General features: G+C 35.9%; 2 protein-coding genes and 2 pseudogenes across 2 annotated transcripts; 3 read left to right on the plus strand and 1 right to left on the minus strand.

Annotated features, from left to right (window-relative positions):
• Positions 1-1,276: 1,276 nt before the first annotated feature.
• Positions 1,277-4,114, minus strand: LOC114755003 (uncharacterized). The gene is made up of 3 exons (XM_028943874.1): positions 3,700-4,114; positions 3,268-3,618; positions 1,277-1,997 (listed from the first exon to the last, which is right to left on the minus strand). The coding sequence occupies exons 1-3, from the start codon at positions 4,015-4,017 to the stop codon at positions 1,491-1,493; spliced, it is 1,176 nt and encodes a 391-aa protein (XP_028799707.1). The 5' UTR covers positions 4,018-4,114; the 3' UTR covers positions 1,277-1,490.
• Positions 4,115-4,993: 879 nt separating this feature from the next.
• Positions 4,994-6,511, plus strand: LOC114755044 (organic cation/carnitine transporter 3-like; annotated as a pseudogene).
• A 2,535-nt stretch (positions 6,512-9,046) lies between these two features.
• LOC114755046 (organic cation/carnitine transporter 3-like) lies at positions 9,047-10,539 on the plus strand (annotated as a pseudogene).
• Positions 10,540-14,505: 3,966 nt separating this feature from the next.
• Positions 14,506-16,285, plus strand: LOC114755001 (organic cation/carnitine transporter 3-like). The gene has a single exon (XM_028943872.1). The coding sequence runs from the start codon at positions 14,567-14,569 to the stop codon at positions 16,082-16,084; it is 1,518 nt and encodes a 505-aa protein (XP_028799705.1). The 5' UTR covers positions 14,506-14,566; the 3' UTR covers positions 16,085-16,285.
• Positions 16,286-19,955: the final 3,670 nt, after the last annotated feature.

The raw sequence follows: 19,955 nt of genomic DNA on the forward strand, positions 1-19,955 counted from the left end.
AAAATTTTGGAGACTGAATTAATAATTGGAAAAAAGTTCAAGAACCAAAAATTACATTAACTGAATTTTCTAGATGCGTGCATGGCAGAGCATTAAACATAATGTTAGTGTTTAACGCTTATGGATAAAATGACTCGCCATATAAATATATATATATATATATATTCCAACTACTAGATTATAAATTGATGAATGATATTAGTGATTTTAAGAGACCAATGAAAAGTTATTAACGACAAAAAATATCATCGTAATCCAGTTGAGAGGCTTTTACCTATTATCCCAATTGTCCCCAAAAAAAAATCTTGGCTGGTGGTAGAATCATCAAGGGGGAAAAATATATAATGTTACCATAACCTTGGAGTAAGATTTCCATGTTTTTTAATATGATTTCACCATTCTTTTTTGTTTTTTTTAATACCAAAGATTCCAGTATTGGCAAGTAGGCTTTGGTCAAACACTTTAGCTTATATTGTTCTATATTCCAAGATCTGAGATTTCACTTTCCCTCATTCCAACAACTTTTGTTGTTATGCATTTATCGCTTTAAAGGTTCATCCACCTGCTTAAAATAAAATTGCCCATAACATATATAAATTAAAATTCCATGCATTATATATTCATTTTATACTTTCTCTTAAAGCACATACAATTAGATACATTAAGTTATGGCAAGGAATTTATGTTATAAAACTTTACTTTTCAGTTTATCATTTGAGCTTGACTTCTTGGGATGTGAAAGAATATAATGTACTACTCAATACTCAAGCCTAATAGCTAGCAATTCAGTCTTACAAATCATCTTGGGAACTTCTCACTTAAGATCCAACATGTAGCTCTCAAATCGATAGTGTAATTTATTCCATGCAATGTTCCTGCTTTTCAATTTGTCCACATTGAGCTTTATTCTTGGTGTCTGTAATTTTTACGTCAAATTGGTCCTTATTCACCAGTTCCATTAAATTTGGTTTCTCATCCTATCGATGTTTAGCCTTTTTAATTATTTTCTCTTTTCTTTTTTTTTAAAATTTTTATATAATTATAGTTCATGCAAAATGTCATAAACAAGTGCATTAAATTAATACTACCTCCGGTTCTAATTATAAGATATCATTTGTAGATTACAAATAAGTTCTTATAATTAGGACCAGATGTAGTATCTTATATTTAGGATAAATATAACTTCTCAACTAGTTCATATGTTAAGAAGTAATGGAAGTAGTGTTATCTTTAGAAACGAACTCAGTAATTCACTCTCAAAATAGAATTAGGGGGACCAAAAAAACTATCTTCCATCTCACCAAATGCATTGTCTACGTTCAGAAAAATAACAATATAGAGAGATATAGAGAGGGAAAAAATGTGAAGAGAGAAAGTGATTCAAATTCGACTCTTTTTTTTCCCTCTCTATCTCTCTCTCTCGCTCTGCCACTACATATCTGGTATTTACTCAGGAAACAGCAAAAAATTGGAGAGATAGATTTATGATGTTATGGAGAGTTTGATGAATTGGGGAATACATCAGCAGGTGGAATGAAATGATCCATTGAGAGTCCAGGGACATTGAACATAATATCATCAATGGTCCAATGTTCTTCCATTCTGGTTCTACTATGCTGCATCGACATTTCCTCGAACCGGAACACCGTCGCGATGGACCGCCCTTGATGAGCGATCATCACGCCGTCGACGTCTCTGTAGTCGCCGATGCTGCTGCCAATGGTGGTCTCCCAGTACACTGGATCACTATCTAGGGTTTCATCCATTTGAACCCTTGTAAGATGAGAGTCCTCTAGGTATATCAGGAGGCCACTCTTTTGACAAAAATACCCATACAATATGTGCCTTATTACCTCGGCGTGCCCCTCACTCCTTTCAGTCACAGCCGCACGATCTGCCCATGCCTTTAATACAAAGCATCCAACGTCCCCGATTTTGCTCTCGCCTAAGCATTGTGCATTGGCGAATAAACTTGCTGTACTCTTTGGATCCAAACCCTGGAATAAAATTTTCTCAAGTCAGTCCCATGTTTATATTTTAACAATAAAGTATTTAATTCTTAGATTTGATTTATTGCATGTGTTCTATCTATACAAAATCTAATTATTTGGAGAATGTTAAATCAATCCAACTTCTTCTGTGAGTGTGTGCGGCTTGCTCTCTTAAACTTTGTGCCGTTCAAAACCATGTCAAGTTATAAACAAAAAAAGTTGAATTAATAGTGTAATATTGAACAAAATGACTTTTTTCCCCAACTTGAATCCTTTTCTACAGAGGAGATTCAATTGAATTGAACAAATGAGGAAGAATTAGATGGGACATAGTGAGACCCCATATGGATGAACCTATAACACACTTATATCTTTCTTTTTTAAAGAAATTATCTTGGGTATTATGAGAGGGGATAACCTTCTCTCGGAGATTTTCATGTTCAAGAAGGAAAATAAAGCACCAACAAAAAGGAGGGAAACCAGTCAAGAAAGGAGGGGCAATAATGCAGAAATAGATAGAGGGGTAATATTCGTTAAAGTGAAAAGGGGAAAAAGTAAAAGCAAAAGGACAAGAACCATAATGAAGAGTACCCATATATAGGTACCTGTGTTACGGTGGCAATCCCTAGACCATTATGCATAAACAAACAATCTAAGATGATGTCAGATAGACAGTCACATGGCATTATTGAGATCCTTAAGCATTAGAATGAGTATAAAACAGTTGCTATGTAGGGTAAAGCACGCGACAGTTTGTCCATAATGATCACTTTGTCAGGGATACCCCTTCCTCGTTTGATTATTGAGGTTTCATTATTTTGTTATTACTCTCATCAATCTTTATCTTTGTTTTGTAAAACCTAAAAAGTGGTTGGAAACTATTGGGATTGTCCCCCACAAGCCTCAAATTCTGACAAAGACCCCCTCCCCACTTATCAAAGGACTCACAAATAAAGAAAAAACAAAAGTGTATGGCAAATTAACAAAAGTATAACATTTGTGTTCAAACTCTGTTTGCCTCCAAACAATATATAGCTGAAACTAGAAGGCTCTTAATTTTTCTGTATTGTCTGGCATAGTGACATATATATCATTGTGGAATAATCATCTAAAAAGCATACTTGTCGTTGAAAATTCGTCATAATGGAATGCCAAAGTAGTACGATATCATGATTTGTTCAATGATATATTATTTTTTTCCATTATAGTTTATCCTGAGCAGCAAAAAATTTAATCAATAACATGTTGAACTGGCACTAGCAAGAATTTTCATTACCTGAATGATGCGTCGGAGCGGTCGTTGAGGGCCTCGGGCAGCGTTGGTGCCGAGCCACGGAGTGTGCCGCCACACGGCCTTGCCGTTGCTACCGGCAACCACCTTGTGGCCACCGACGACCAGTTCCAGCGACCACATTCCGGGAAGCATCTGCCACAGAACGAAGCGGCCATTGTCGCTGCTTTTTGTCCCCAAGCACTTGACATTCTTCCCCGTCGAAATCTCCGTTTCACAGCACACCATCTTCACCGTTCCTGTGGCATACATATTCTTCATCTCCTTCTCCTGCTGTTTCAGGCACCCGGTCGCCGCCAAATACTGTTGTATAATGTACTTGGCCGTTGAGTTCTCCTGTTTGAGAATATTATATCATCTTAGAATTAACCAACAGGAAAAAAAGAGATGAAAATGTGATACGAAGAAAGATCTTACGAATGGGATATCTTTGATGTGAAAGGAGCGTGCAGGATCGTGGGTCAAGGGGATTGGAGCTAAGGGGCAAGCTAGGACACCGAGGAGGAGCCTCAAGTCTTGAGTTTTGGCTTGAATTGTTCCATAGAATGAATGTGAGGAAGAGAAAGTGGGTCCTGTAGGAGAAACTTTCTGAGCTCTGAACCATTCTCTTATGGCTTCCCATGAGCTCTCCTTTTTGGGGCCTTCTTCTTGCATCCCAGGGTCGGGACCTTCCATTAATGGCGTCAATGGCTGTGGAGCCCAAGTCTGGCGCCACCGCGCTGATCTCGAACCCATTTGTGGCCAAGTCCAGGAATTGCTAAGAAGAGGAGGAGTGGTTTGTGCAGATGAAGATGACGACGAAGTAAGAAGAAACCAAGAGATTTAGAGAGAGAGTGAACAGACCTGTGCCGGTCGCCTTCGTTGACCATTATAATATGTGTTCGGAACATGTGCTTGGGGTCTTATGAATCCTAAGTGCGTGTAAGCCCAAGAATCTTTGTAGATCCAAGGCACTTTGGTCCACTTTGCTAAGACCCATCCTCCTAGCTAGCAACTAAATGTAAGACTTTGTTTGGACCATCAAGGACTACGTGCGACTTTACGTGCGATTCAACACACTATTCATTTTACCAAAAAAAAAAAAAAAAGAAGACACACACGCAAGGAGTCCTCAGAAGGTAGCTAGCTTGATTCACCTCTTTGGCTGGTCAACATCAATATAAGTGTTAAGCACGCAATAGCTAATTAAATGGATCTAAATACGACTACTATGTAACATTATTATCAATATTAAGAATCATTTACGCAAATAACAACAGATAATATTGCATAACATGAAAATTTCAAAATACTTGAAATGCAGGCTGAGAATTAAAAAAGCATTAAAAATAATAATATACACAAATAATTAACAACAATTGCACTGTAAAAATACAGATATAATTGATTTCAATAAGAATCAGCATTTCGACCATTCAGAGAATAATTTTGACTATTCATCCTCATTCATGAATCCAATCATCAATGCAATTAATCTAATTAGTATAGATACATAATTCGTAATATCTAAAAATGTACTATTTTACTCATTTTTTACTTTTCCTTTTACGCCTTTTTCTTTTTTAACCTTGCCCCTTACCTTTCTCGAAATCCTTGGAGATCCCAAAATACCAATCATTACATACAATGCTCATATATAAAGTTAACATAAACCTTCTTGACAATAATGAGATTAGCACTTGACAAATTTCTCATCAAACTCACTTGAAGAATGGCGGATTTAAGCTCCACACCTCTTCTTTTCAAACCAAAATCTTCCTATGACTCCGAGCCTGAGAACCACCTTCCATCTTTGGGCTCGACAACCGAACACTGTTTAGAAGAATTCACTCTTTCCCAATTCCTCCAAGCACTTCTCGTCTCCTTCGCTTGGATCTTTGATGCCCAACAAACTTTCATCACTGTCTTCACCAACGCCCAACCAACACCGTCCTCCCCGCCAGCCACCGCGGCTCATACTCCCCCATCATCTCGGAGTGGAACTTAAATCCCGATGACCCCATACTTACAGGGCTCCTGGCCTCCTCCTTCTTCATCGGCTGCCTTGTCGGTGGGCTTGCCCTATCAACACTCGCTGATACGTCCCTGGGCCGCAAGAGCATACTCTTCTATTCGTGTCTCTCGATGTCTTTCTCTTCATTCTTCGCAGCCTTTTCTCCGAACCTTTGGGTTTATTCTTGTCTCAATTTTCTCTCTGGTTTCGGCAGGGCCACCATATGTACCTCCTCCCTCGTCCTCGCCACTGAGTTCGTCGGAAAGCAGTGGCGTGGCCAGGTGGGTGTCATTGGATACTTCTGCTTCTTCTTCGGCTTCCTCTCACTCCCTGCGATTGCTTACTTAAACCGAAACTCCTCGTGGAGAAACCTCCACATATACTCATCCATTCCGACAATATTGTATTGCGTATTGGTAAAATTCTTTGTACGCGAGTCTCCTAGGTGGCTCCTCGTACGAGGAAGAAAAGAGGAAGCTGTCAATACACTACGATGCATCACACCATTGTCTCAAAACTCATTGGATTTAGCCGTCTCTAAAATGTCTCACCCTGAAGAAAGTTGGAACAGTAATATGAATATAAACTCGGAGCTGACGGTTTTGATGCAGAAGCAATGGGCTTCAAGGAGAATCTTAGCCATCATGTCATTGGGTTTTGGTATTGGCTTGGTTTATTTCGCTATGCCACTGGGTCTCGAAACGTTGTCGTCTAATCTGTATTTTAGCGTCACATTTAACGCATTATTAGCTGAGCTACCATCGTCGCTCTTAACCTTCATACTCAACGACAAATTCAATAGAAGAAGCGCTCTCTGGGTTTTTACAATCATAAGTGGGATTTTCAGCGTATTATCAGTTATGGAGTTAGGAAAGACATGGGAGAAGCTGCAGCTTGGATTTGAGTTGGTGTCGTTTTTCAACTCGTGTAATGCAGTGAATATGTATCTGTTATATACGACGGAGTTGTTTCCGACGTGTGTACGGAACTCGGCGTTGGCGATAGCGAGGCAGGCGACGGTGCTGGTGGGTGGGGCGGTTAGTCCGGTCCTTGTGGCGACTGGAAGGAGGCAGAAGTTTTGGTGCTGTGGGGTGATTCGTGATAAGGCTGAGTGTTGTGTTTGTAGTGTTCTTGCCCGAGACTAAAGGGAAAGCACTGTGTGATACAATGGAGGAGGAAGAAGAAGAAGAACAGAGAATCAGCTCTGGCATATATATTAGCTCAACTGCTGACTAAGTGTCGTTATTTATTGACCTATGATATATTGGGGGTATTTTTTGCCAGACATTATCTTGGTTTTTGGCATGTTGGAATTGTAATTTGTGTGTGTGTTCCGGCATACCAAGATCCTTAGAGATGCTGGCCCAAAAAAAATTCTTGGAGACTCCTATATATATGCACAATAAAGTGCTTAAGTGATGGGCATAAAATCTGAAACATTCAAATTAAAATTCAACACTCAAATTTAAGGAATGTTTAGATGAAAATCAGAACATAATTTGAAAAGTAATTTTATCATATGTAAGAACAGTTTTTGTCTCAATTTGCTTGATTTTAAAACTGTTTTTTTGTTAACCCAAACACTAACATACTTTGATTTTCTTTTTTATATTTTTTATAATCTAATATTTTAATTTGCACAGAATCTAAAACAAATATTATCTCTTAACCATCAGTTTTTTAAAAAAATTGATGAATACCTTAATTGGCATCCTTGTGATGAGCAAAACCCGTCCCTAGAAGTAACATTAGGACGATATACGTCGCGGCCCATTCTCGATATTTCTCAGAAGCACATGTGCCCGCTCCCAGCTGTCAAGAACCTGACGAGTTCGTCGCTTTGACTCATAATTAAAAGTAAATAATTTTTTAATGAAATAAAATCATATCAATCAACTAAAGTAAATTATAAAAATACGACATCTTTCCTTTTAAACTCAATTTAATTGATAAAAAGTAGAATAACATGGTAGAACATAGATTTACCAAGACTTAGTTTCCAAATCCCCTTAGTTATATCTTGCAATTTCCCCATTCCATTCTTCCAGACCCCCCTCCCCATCACCATCGGTTATAGTTACACCTATCTCCATCTCATCACCACCCTTTTCCATCATATCTGATCAATTCCTTTCCTCCGTTCTCTCCTTCCATCATCCTCTTCATCACCTCTAGAGTTCGAAGTGACCAATATGCCTAAGAGATCCCTGAGTCTCAGCGCAACATTGTTCTCCCCCATGTGCAGCTAGGCATTCAATTCCTTGATGATTTGATGAAGATATTCTAAGTTCCCCGTGCCTAATGGGAGTTTAAGTGTTCCTAATTTCAGCATCCACTCTTTATATATGTAGATATGTAGATGAGGATTATTACCGGTATGTATGCAATCTGAATATTGATACTCGTGTTAGATGTTGAAATTTTTGGATTGTTGATTGACGTATAGCACTATCTTTGATTTGCGCTATTTTGATTAGCACTCCTCTCTTGATTGAATGCCTAGGTCTCTATAGGTTTGGTTAAGAATACGAGATAAGCACTCTAGGCATCTCGAATAAACTAAAGGAATCTAGATTTCTAGGTGAATTTAGGTAGTTATTGGTGTTAGCTAGGGGAAGGTGCCTTCACTAGCTATATTGCTTAGTTAGGTAATTGAACTCAACACAAGTGTAACTACGAATATTAGTTATCATCAAGGAGGTCTTTTATCAGCCATTCCATTCTCACAAAATTGAAAAACCATAAAATTATATTAGCTTAGTCTAGATTAGCTGCTTTATCTCATCACACCTCATTCAGTTAATTTATATCATTCGGTTAATTTGTAATTATCACACTACAAAAAAACATGCTTTTAGCGACGGAATTTAGAGACGGAATTTTTTATTTAGCCACGGAATTAGCAACGGAAACGAATTAGCGACGGAACAAACTCCGTCGCTAATTCCGTTGCTAATCAGCTGTTTTTTTTGTAGTGTCACTTAGTTAGTTAAGAACTTAATAATTAGTTCCACATAAGAGATCGACCTAGGTTAGTGCCATTGTAATACATTTAGTCTAGTTTTATTTGATAGTCCCCATGACATGGCTTGTCAAATCCTAATCAACCATTCACGTTAGCCAATAGGACCAAACAAGCAAAATTAACACCATTAAACTCAAAACAAATACTTAAACTGTACAAACCAACATTTTGAAGAGCTCAAAGTATACAAACCAAAATAAGTATACTGACACTAAAATCAGAACTCATCATGAAAAATGTTAGGACCTAGCTAAAGTGAGTTTAACCCTCAAAATTAATTATCAAGTTCGAGTTATGAGTAACGTTTTGTTTTTAAAACTAAAGAGACAAACACTAACAGTCAAAATTCAACCCGACTTTCTGTTTACAGGAGAATTTGCATACTGTTGGGTTATAAAACCATCCACTCAGTAAGTGTAAAAGTTTGTTGAAAGTGTTTTACTTTTGTTTGTTAGTTCTTTTAATTTCCTTTCATGTTTTTTGTCTGGATCAAATTCATTTGATTTTCTAAAATTAGTTTTGATTCCTAATCTAATTTCTGGTGCTGCCTCAACTATGGCTGAATTTTACTCCAATTGGACTCAACTATGAAAATATATGCATATATATAATTTTTTTTTTACTCATCAACAGTGGAAGGACCGATGCTTTAATTATCACATAAAGGCATATATAAACAAACCTTGCTCACGCTCCCCAGATCATATTAGAACTCAAGTTCATCATATCAAACTCAGTTCTGGACGATGCAGGCTGATTCGCATTCCACGCCTCTTCTCTCCCAATCCAAATCCACTGATGAATCCAAATTTTCATCTTTGAGCTCCACAATCGAACTTCCCTTAGAAGAATTCAATCTCTCCTAATTCCTCCAAGTTCTTCTCTCCTCCTTCGCTTGGTTCTTTGATGCCCAACAAGCTTTTATCACCATCTTCGCCGACGCCACCCAAATCCCAGCATCATCCCCCGCCCGCCACGGTGGCGCATACTTTTCCATCATTTCAGAGTGGGACCTAAATCCCGATGACCCCATACTTACGGCCTCCCATCCTCCTCCTTCTTCATCGGCAGCCTCGTCGGCGGTTTTGCACTATCCACTCTCGCTGATACGTCCTTGGGCCGCAAGAACATGCTCTTCTATTCTTGTCTCTTCATGTCCCTCTCTTCATTGCTCGCCGCCTATTCTCCAAACCTTTGGGTCTATTCTTGTCTCAGGTTTCTCTTTGGTTTTGGTAGAGCCACCATCAGTACCTCCGCCCTCGTCCTCGCCTGCGAGCTCGTCGGAAAGCGGTGGCGAGGCCAGGTGGGTGTCATGGGATTCTTGTGCTTCACTCTTGGCTTCCTCTCACTCCCGGCCATGGCATACTTAAACCGAAACTCCTCATGGAGAAACCTCTATAAATTCACATCCATCCCAACAATATTATACTGTGTGTTAGTAAAACTCCTCATACACGAATCTCCTAGGTGGCTCCTGTTACGAGGAAGGAAAGAGGAAGCCATCGATACACTAAGATGCATCACATCGATATCTCAAAGCTCATTGAATTTAGCCGTTTCTGAAGTGCCTGTAACTGAGGAAAGTTTGGATGATAATATGGATTCATACTCGGCTCTGAAGGTTTTGATGCAGAAGCAATAGGCTTCAAGAAGGATCTTAGCTGTTATGTTGCTGGGTTTTGGTATTGGCGCGGTATATTACAGGATGCCACTGGGTCTTGGAACGCTGTCGTTTGATCTGTATTTGAGTGTGACGTTCAATGCTTTATCTGAGCTACCATTGTCTCTTTTAACCTTCGTATTGATTGGCAAGTTCAACAGAAGGAGTGCTATTTGGGTATTCACCATCATGAGCGGGATTTTAAGTCTCTTATCAGTGGAGTTAGGGAAGACATGGATGAAGTTGGAAATTGGGTTTGAGTTGGTGTCGTTTTTCAGCGCTTGCACTGCGTTTGATATATACTCGTTATATACGACGGAGCTGTTCCCGACTTGCGTGCGGAACTCAGTGTTGGCGATGGGTAGGCAGGCGGTGGTGATGGGCGCGGCAGTTAGTCCGGTGCTGGTTGCGGCGGGGAGGAGGCAGAGATTTTGGTGCTTTGGGGTGTTGGGATTGATGATATGGTTGAGTGGATTGTTTGTAGTGTTCTTACCAGAGACAAAAGGGAGAGCACTGTGTGATACAATGGAGGAGGAGGAAGAAGGCAAACACAGACTCAGTTCTGACATATTGGCATAAATCTCAATTAATGAAACATTTGAAGTCGCTACCCAGGGGGTAAAAAAAAAAAAAGCTTTACGTTGTAATTAGGTGGTAGCTCTATGTTGATTTTGGTGTCTGTTTCCTGCTAAAAAAATATCTGGTAATCTACGTGTTCTGATGAAATTGAACTGTGTATGGTAGTGTGGAAAAATAGTAATGAAGCAAGATGAGAAGAAAGGCTTTAAAGGAATATGGTTTTAATAAGTTTGATGGGTCTACTATAATCTTTTTTTCATAAAACAGTTGTTGAGTGAGAAAATAACAAATAAAGAAGAAATAAAATATAATATTCCAAATCAAGTACTTAAGAGTTGGAAATGACAAATAAGAAAGTACTACCTCCGGTCCTTAATATAAGACCCTGTTTGACTTTTATGTTGGTCTTAAATATAAGACACCAATCCACTTTGTCTCTCATATTTATATATATTTTGAAGTAACCCTTCTAACAATGATAGTTCTACTCAATACACTTGATTAGCAAGGATATTTTAGGAAAGACAACACCTATTTAGGACAAATAATTAACTCAACTTACTTCTTTAATCTCCTCAAATTAGTCAACTGGCTCTTATAATTAGGACCGGAGGTAGTAGTGTCTAATATGATATTTTGTACTTGTAGTTAAATAACTAAAATGTCCTCATATCAAAAATTTTATTAACAAATTCTAAACTGGCAATAATAAGTATTGAATAACAAATAATAAGAATAATGTATTGATAATGAAAAGTTATTTATCAATAAATTATTAACTAGTAATGACATGTTTGAACAGCTAATGATAAGAAATGTGTTGACAATGACAAGTTTGATAGCTTTTCTTTTCAAATCTAATATAAGGGCATTTTAGTCATTTAACTATATTTGCAAGATATATACTAGATGAGATGTCACTTCTTTCTCTGTCATTATCAACTCTTAGATGCCTGAATTGGGAAATTATAATTTCAGAATTCTTTTTCTAAAATTTTTCCTTGTTGAATTGTCTATTACATTAATTTTTTTATAAAAATGTTATTAAATTATAGGTGAAAAGAGATAAGTAGGAGAAAAAACAACCTAAAAAAAATACCTCTTGAATTTTAAAATTTCAAAGCAGAATTGGGAGTAGAGGTTGTGTTTGAAAACTCAGAAAAGCACGTAAAAAAAACTTTCACGCAAGTCAAAACAAAACTCACCTCGCATATTTGTCGAACTCCATAAAATTAGTTTTAAAAAGCTAATTCTAACACTCTCAATTGTATCAAGATATAGTTGAGAAACTACTAAATTATAAAAAAGTTAAGACTAAAAGATTAATTTTCTCAGATATTTATTATATCATTTAAAAAGAAGCTTAGAAAATTTAAAAATGTATTTAATGGTTTTGAAAAATGAAGAATAGATCACTTTGTTTTTAATCGAGTTTATATAAAAAGCGCATAATTTACTGAAAAAATTATCAATTTGCATAACCAGTAAGCCCATTGATTTTAACACCCACTGAATTGAAGTATTAAAACGCCAAATCATTGTTTGGTAGAGAAAGTACTAAAACTAGCGCGTCGCCAGTTTCCCTTGTGAAACTGAAGCCAACCTCAGCCAATTGTTTTTTAATTATTATGATAAATCATCACTTAGTCATATTTATCAACAATGCCTCCCACTACTATACTTTGGACAATCAAATCAATACCAATCAATCAATATAAATGATCAAATATGTAGAAAAATTACACTATTCTTAAATCATGAATAACATAATTATCTTTTAACTATAACTTTCGAGTTATACTATTTTATATTCTTCTTGCAGATTCAAATTTTTAAATCGGTTTAATTGTTTCTATAGATACATTTTGAGGTTGTTTGAACATTAATTACTTTATCACTTATCCTCTTATAAATAGGGGCATATCAGGGAAAAATATTTTTTTTACATATTTAATGCTTTTAACTAATGTTAATAATTTCATTATTACCATAAAATTTCATTATCTGAATCTTATAGAAAAGAATTGGAGGGAGTATATAGTAGCGTGACTTCTTGTACTATGTTTTGCCAAGGAGTGAACTGTTTCATGTTATAATTTGATATATCAAGAAGGAAAATTCGAAATAAAAATTTGATTAGTGGCTTCACCATTACAAGTTTACAACATAACAAGAGTAATAATTATAACGTTTAAAAATATGTTAAATTATATAAAATTTTCCTAAATTTAAAACCACATGCAAATTTTTTTTAATTTTTAAAACTTAAAGTCTATTTAAATGGGGCAACGGTTTGGTTGGTGATCCTGTGTGCAAAAATATTCCTGTATTCACGAAAACGGCTGTTTTGTTTATATGATTGCATACGGGACCCTTAGATTCCTCTTTCACATGTTATTAGTTCAATTTGGGCTTCTCCACGTAAGTGCGTAACAGCAAGAATAATTACCAATTATAGCATAAACCATTGCTTTATTGAGAGGTTAGATCTAGTAGAAAGGATCAGTCTTTTATAACGTAATAAATTAAGATTTGTTTGTTTTGACTCACAGTAATTTAAATAGAATTGTTTCTAATAAAAAGATATCTATATGCAAGAAAAAAATATTTTGTCCCCAATTGGGAGTTTTATACGAAGGGTATTGTTTTTTAGCGACACGTCATGTTGCCATGGATTAAGGCTACAGACTGTACGACGCGGTCCAATTTGTAGCCATTTGTGCAATTTGCAAATATATTGTGGTTTCAATAGTATATTATAATTTCAAAAACAGCCAAAATTGACTCAATTATATATATATATATATATATATATATGTATCATACAGGGCATCTTTTATTTCCAGTAAAGCGATAACTTTAGCTGCTGGTGCTGATTCAGCATTGTATTGTGGGCAGTATGTTGCCACTAAAAATATAAAAAAAAAAAATTATAGGTAAAATTGTGCCACTCAATATACTGCGATGTTGGATACACTCGAGAATCAAGATTGAGAGCAAAACTGTACTTTTACCCAAAAATATAATATAAAGAAAAAGAAGTGTTTTTTTTTATAAAAAAAGAAAAGAAACTGGGATGAAGGAGCCGAGCAATGGTCTTGCATTTTGCTTAAAAAAAAAAAAAATCAGAACGAGAAGAAGTGGTTTTATTATTTTTCTGGATCTAAAATTATCTGGAAAATTATATTTAATTATTTGCAGGATACCCATGTGGATCACAATTGAACTTGGAACTAGCCAACTGGAAGCTACTGTAAAAGTTTTTTTCTTTTCCAAATAATAAATTGACTCAGACCTTGAGTCATTCACCTTTTGCCATGCATAGACCCACAACCATGTATAATACCATTTCTGATTTAAAAACTATTTTTTCACTATTTTTTGCCAACGCATTTTTTGCACTATTTCGGGCCGGCCTAATATAAAAATAAAAATATTATTTTCACCTTTTCAAATCACATCAAACTTAGTTTTAAATCACACGATTGTTTTTAGTCAATTTGTCCTTATTCGCGTTTCTCGATCGCTCCAAGCCTTTCAAAATCTCAGTAGGGCCCTTAGCCCAAAGGAAAACTCTGCGGAGGCTTCCAATCATTCATTTAAACTTTTTATTTGTGGTTAAAAGTCTACTCATGGTATTTTAATTTTACATAAAATTTTATTCTAATTTTTGTAATTTTACAAAATAAATTTTTAGTCCTCTGGTCAGTAATCCAAAAACTATTAATAAAAAAAAAGGGTATCAAACTCTTAAATATTAATAAAATATTATTAAATTTTAACATATTAAGTTTAATTTTTAAAATAATTATAATTGTTATAAAAAATCATATTAAAAACTTAAAATTTTAAGACTAAAGGATTGAAAATGTGTTTTTTAAAATTAATAGCTCAAAATTTAGTTTTTATTTATTTATTTTTAAAAAAAATGTCATGTTTGCGTACTGGAATGCATATATAAGCAGCGTTATATTATTTAGACCTCTCAGTCTCAGATCAGAAGTTCCTCGAGGTCACATCGAGATTAATGGCGGATTTAGATTCCACACCTCTTCTCTCCCAATCCAGATCCACCGATGAATCTGAACTTCCACGGCCAGCAGAGAGCCGCCTTCCATCTCTAGGATCCACAATCGAACGTTGCTTATCAGAATTCAATCTCTCCCAGTTCCTCCAAGCCCTTCTCGTCTCCTTCGCTTGGATCTTCGATGCCCAACAAACTTTCATCACCGTCTTCACCGATGCCCAACCCCCACCGTCATCCCCAGCCCGCCACGGCGGCTCGTCTTACTCCTCCATCATCTTGGAGTGGGGCTTAAATCCAGAGGACCCCATACTTACGGGCCTCCCGGCCTCCTCCTTCTTCATGGGCTGCCTCATCGGCGGGCTTGCCCTGTCTACTCTCGCTGATACGTCCTTGGGCCGCAAGAACATGCTCTTCTATTCTTGTCTTGTGATGTCTCTCTCTTCATTCTTCGCCTCCTTTTCTCCCAACCTTTGGGTCTATTCTTGTCTCAAGTTCCTCTCTGGTTTTGGCAGAGCCACCATAGTTACCTCTGCCCTCGTCCTCGCCACTGAGGTCGTCGGAAACCGGTGGCGCGGCCAGGTGGGTGTCATGGGATTCTTCTGCTTCACTTTCGGCTTCCTCTCACTCCCGGCCATGGCATACTTAAACCGAAACTCCTCGTGGAGAAACCTCTATAAATACACATCCATCCCAACAATATTCTATTCTGTGTTAGTAAAATTCCTCGTACGGGAATCCCCTAGGTGGCTCCTCGTACGAGGAATGAAAGCGGAAGCTGTAAATACACTACGATGCATCGCATCAATATCTCAAAGCTCATTAAATTTAGCCGTTTCTAAAGTGTCTGAGACAGAGGAAAGTTCAAATGACAGTATGGATTTATACTCGGCACTGAAGGCTTTGATGCAGAGAAAGTGGGCTTCAAGAAGGATCTTGGCTGTTATGGTGATGGGTTTTGGTATTGGGGTTGTTTATTATGGGATGCCACTGGGTCTCGGAACGCTGTCGTTTGATCTGTATCTGAGTGTGACGTTCAACGCTTTATCTGAGCTCCCATCTTCTCTGTTAACCTTCATATTGATAGGCAAGTTCAACAGAAGAAGTGCTATTTGGGTATTCACCATCATGAGTGGGATTTTCAGTCTCTTATCGGTGACGGAGTTTGGGAAAACATGGATGAAGCTGGAAATTGGATTTGAGTCGGTGTCGTTTTTCTGTGCTTGCACTGCCTTTAATATATACTTATTATATACGACGGAGCTATTCCCGACATGCGTACGGAACTCGGCGTTGGCGATGGCTCGGCAGGCGGTGGTGCTGGGTGGTGCGGTGAGTCCGGTGCTGGTTGCAGCGGGGAGGAGGCAGAGATTCTGGTGCTACGGGGTGTTTGGAATTGTGATAGGGCTGAGTGGTGTGTTCGTAGTGCTTTTGCCAGAGACGAAAGGGAGAGCACTGTGTGATACAATGGAGGAGGAGGAAGGGGGCAAACAGAGAATCGGCTCAGACATGTTGGCTTAAATCTTAATTATATTAATAAAAAAACACTTGAATTGAAGTTGGTATCCAGAGAAAAAAGAAAACGCTTTTTTAAGTTGTGACGTGGTATATCTCTAGTGGTGATATTGGTGTCTCTTTTCTGCTTAAAAGTGTATATATCTGGTGGATCCGATCCGTTATACTAGTATCTGTTAATTATTTATTTTTTTCATTTTTGGCGAATCACGTTGTGGCAAAATCAGTGTGATCCATGGGAGGGCTTTGGTGCCTATTGCTACACTGTTCACTCTTCCCGATGCGGCACCATGATTTATTTTCAGTAATAATTTATAAAATATAAAGTAAATATGTGAAAACTAAAAATAGTTTTAATGAAACTAAACAGTATAAAGCAATTATTATTTTTTATACTAAAACTTGTTGTATGCTACTCAGTTGCCAATGAATTTCAGGATAATTAAATCCTTGTTTTGGGACCTTATTATAATTCTCTCTATATTTAAAAGTTAATCCCAAACACTATTTTCTAGAAGGAACTTAAAATAGATGGGGACCACAAGATAAGAGTAGACACAGGCCACACTTTACTCTTAACAAACTAAACCTGTCTGATAACAAACCCATATGAGCCTGATCTGTAGTGTTTCATAGGCTTTATTTTTAGTCTAAGTATGACTTGTACAAAGGCAAGGCCCAGAACCTGTTAAATAAACCTATAATTTTAAATTTTCAAAACACGTAATAAAAAATACATGAATTAATGAAAAAGAAAAATATACATATTACATAATAATTATTTTTTCATATTATTTTTATTTAAATTTTAATGCCATAAGTATTATTTTAAAGCTTAATTACAATTAATATTATTAAAAATATGTTATAATTATATATTAAAATTTAAAATAAAATTAGATATAAATACAAAATTAAAATTAAAATAATGAAACAAATAAACATATCAAATCAGACTTGACGAGTTTAATAAACTTTTCAAAACGTTTAGACCTAACCTATTAAACTAAATATGTTTTTAAAATAACATAAACATATTTCTATTTTAAAACAGGTCACGTTAGACTAGATTAAAAAGTAATTTTTATAAATCGAGATAAAGTTTTTTCTAAAATTATGGTTTATATTTATCTAAACATCCCAAAATATAAACCAGGTTCTTGACAAGCTGTCTCGCACCTTTATAGTAACGGTAGAGGATGAAGAGGAAGCTGTCAGTACGTCACGACGCCTCATATGATCACATCAATCTCAAAGGACATTGAATTTGACCGGCTCTCTAAACTATCTGTATATGATATAATTTACACGTGGTACTGAAGATTATTATTATTATAATAAATTATAATAATGCACAAATATTGTTTCTGTTCTTAATATAAGAATTAATTAATTAATTTAAATAGATTAAAAATATTAATTAAATTAGTTTATATAATCTTTTTAAAATTAAAACACTTTAAATATCTTTCTTAATTTTTTCTTTTTTTTTTCTACTTAATTTGTAGGGAAAATATCAATATGGTCAATTTGAAAAAAAAATTGATAAACATATGAAATAGATTTTATATAGGACTAATATCAATTCTCTAATTAGTTCTTGTATTAAGAGTATGAAGAATATGTTAATACCTTACTCAAACTTAATAGTTAAAACGTCGTTTAAATGCGGCAGATTAGCCGGGAACTACGGATCGGCTGGCGCTGAAGATTGGTCTTCAAGAAGAATCTTAGCCATAATGTCAGCGAATTGTAGTATTGGCGTGGTTTATTTCATTTTGGAAGATGCCATTGCCAAACATTGTCGTTTAACGGTTTAACCTCTATTTTAAATCTAAATCATTGGATAAGAATAATGAGACAATATAAATCCATATGATGTTATAATTTAGTTTAGCTAACGTGAATAATAATAAAAATCAATAAAAATTTATGACAAATTTAATACTTATAACTATTTTTATTAGCACCTATAAATTAGTTATAAATGATTTTTTTCAGTAAAAATTATAAATTTTTTATGTATCTGGGATGAGTTGGGAGTGTTTGGGAGAGAAAGTAGTACTTAAAACAAAGGCGATGCCTGAACTAGGTCATTACATACTCAAGTTAAAATTTGAACCTACACGTGCATCAAGTTATTTGATAGAGTGATTTTATCATAGAATGAAAAAACCTAAAGAGATGAGTGATAGAGAGAACGACAACCTTCCGCCGATGCCGGCGTTGAAGAAACATGATGCCTTGAATCATAGTTGGAAGAAAGTAAGAGCGGGAGAGACTAACTTCTCAAACGATCGAGTTCTGGTCCCTAGGCTTAAGGAATGGATGAAGGAGGATATTCAAATGAACACTGTGATGGGAAACGCTGGAGAAGTTTTGAGTGATACAAATAATATTTCGACTCATGAGAAGGGAAGGGGGATTGAGTCTGTTGCCGGTCAGAACAAGGAGCAAATGGAAGCTAATATGAAATGAAAATCCTTCAAAGAAGCGGTCACGAAAACAACAACGGTGGAGGAAGAAGAGGAGGACTAGTAGAGTGAGGGTAGATAGAGGGAGAGAATCTCGATTACCATGATGGCAGATGGCCCTAATATGATTATACCACTGAAGGAAAAAGAAAGACTAGCCTCGAGATGGAGGAATGCTGTAATTGTCAAGTTGTTGGGCAAAATGATCAACCCAGATTATTTTGAATCCAAACTTCAGCAGTTGTGGGCGAAATATGTAACATCCTAGTTTTCATATATATAATATTTAAACAAATTTTTATAGAATAGGTAGAGGTTAAATATACATATATGTAATTAAAATAATTTTGATTTTGTGTGTGTGTGTGTATGAGGAAATGAATAAAATAGCGATGTTAAGAAGTTCCACATTGATTAAATGATAGGAAGTGGATAAAATAGCAATGCTAAGAAGTCCCACATCGACTAATCTTTAGAGTGAAGGAGTTTGAGGAGCTATATATAGGAGATAGTGAGTGGAGCTTGAAGTGAGTAAATAATTTTCGCACATATCTGAGGTAGTCTTAGAAAAGTGCTAGTTTTGAGTTTATTAACCGTTGGATCGGACTGAAATTTGGTCAGCCCATTTGGGACATCCAAATCGTTAGTTTGAACGGTTGGATCATCATTTTGATCTCTGAGTTACAAGTTATTAGGTACGTTTTTAACTTATATCTTTTGGATTTAGCATATAGAGTTCTGAATAGTAAATTAGCATTTTAAAGTTCATTCACCGTTAGATTGAGCTACAATTTGGAGGATAGTATCATGATAGATAGGAAATTAAATTCAACGGTTAGATTAAGGGTTTAACTTCTGTAGTGAGAATAACCTGGTTCGTACTAAGTCTATTTGTCTAAGTCCTTCGAAGATGGAATATAAGTTATAAATTTATAGTTTGTCTATTTGCATTATGAATTTGATTATTCTAATAATATAATCTAATAATTAAAGGATATTTAAGTAAGGAAAATTTAGGAATCGAGTCTAAATCATATATATATGTTCTCATTCCAAACCTTAGAGAAATGTCTTTTAGGCTAGAGTTCTGAGTAAAATTAAAGCTTTTAGAGGAGGAGTTAGAGGCTAGAATTTTGTGAGTAGCCTACTCTAATACTATAGAGATAATATTTTAATTTTTTTTGTAGATATAAACTCTATTGTGGCATTTTCGAGGTTGGACTCGGTTGTAGTTGACTGTTAGCTAGGAGACCAGGTAACTAAATTTCTATCTGTTGCATGCTCTAGTATGAAGTTGGTGAGCGGCTTTATAACTAATTCTATAAAAGTATATTACGTTTTGTATGAACTGTCTTGTGGGATGCTATTTTAAAAAGATTGTCATAGTTTGTATTGCAAGAAAT

This window comes from Neltuma alba, unplaced genomic scaffold (genome assembly GCF_004799145.2).
Source record: "Neltuma alba isolate B1F8T4 unplaced genomic scaffold, ASM479914v2 tig00010229_pilon, whole genome shotgun sequence".
Lineage (NCBI taxonomy): Eukaryota > Viridiplantae > Streptophyta > Magnoliopsida > Fabales > Fabaceae > Neltuma > Neltuma alba.

Bases quoted from the DNA above. Each gene is read 5' to 3' on its own strand.
- LOC114755003 (XM_028943874.1), bottom strand. From the start codon at position 4,017: ATGGGTTCGAGATCAGCGCGGTGGCGCCAGACTTGGGCTCCACAGCCA. The intron at 3,619-3,699 runs GTAAGATCTTTC...ATTCTCAAACAG, and splicing joins ACATCAAAGATATCCCATTC to GAGAACTCAACGGCCAAGTA. The intron at 1,998-3,267 runs GTAATGAAAATT...ATTTTATTCCAG, and splicing joins CGCTCCGACGCATCATTCAG to GGTTTGGATCCAAAGAGTAC.
- LOC114755001 (XM_028943872.1), top strand. From the start codon at position 14,567: ATGGCGGATTTAGATTCCACACCTCTTCTCTCCCAATCCAGATCCACC.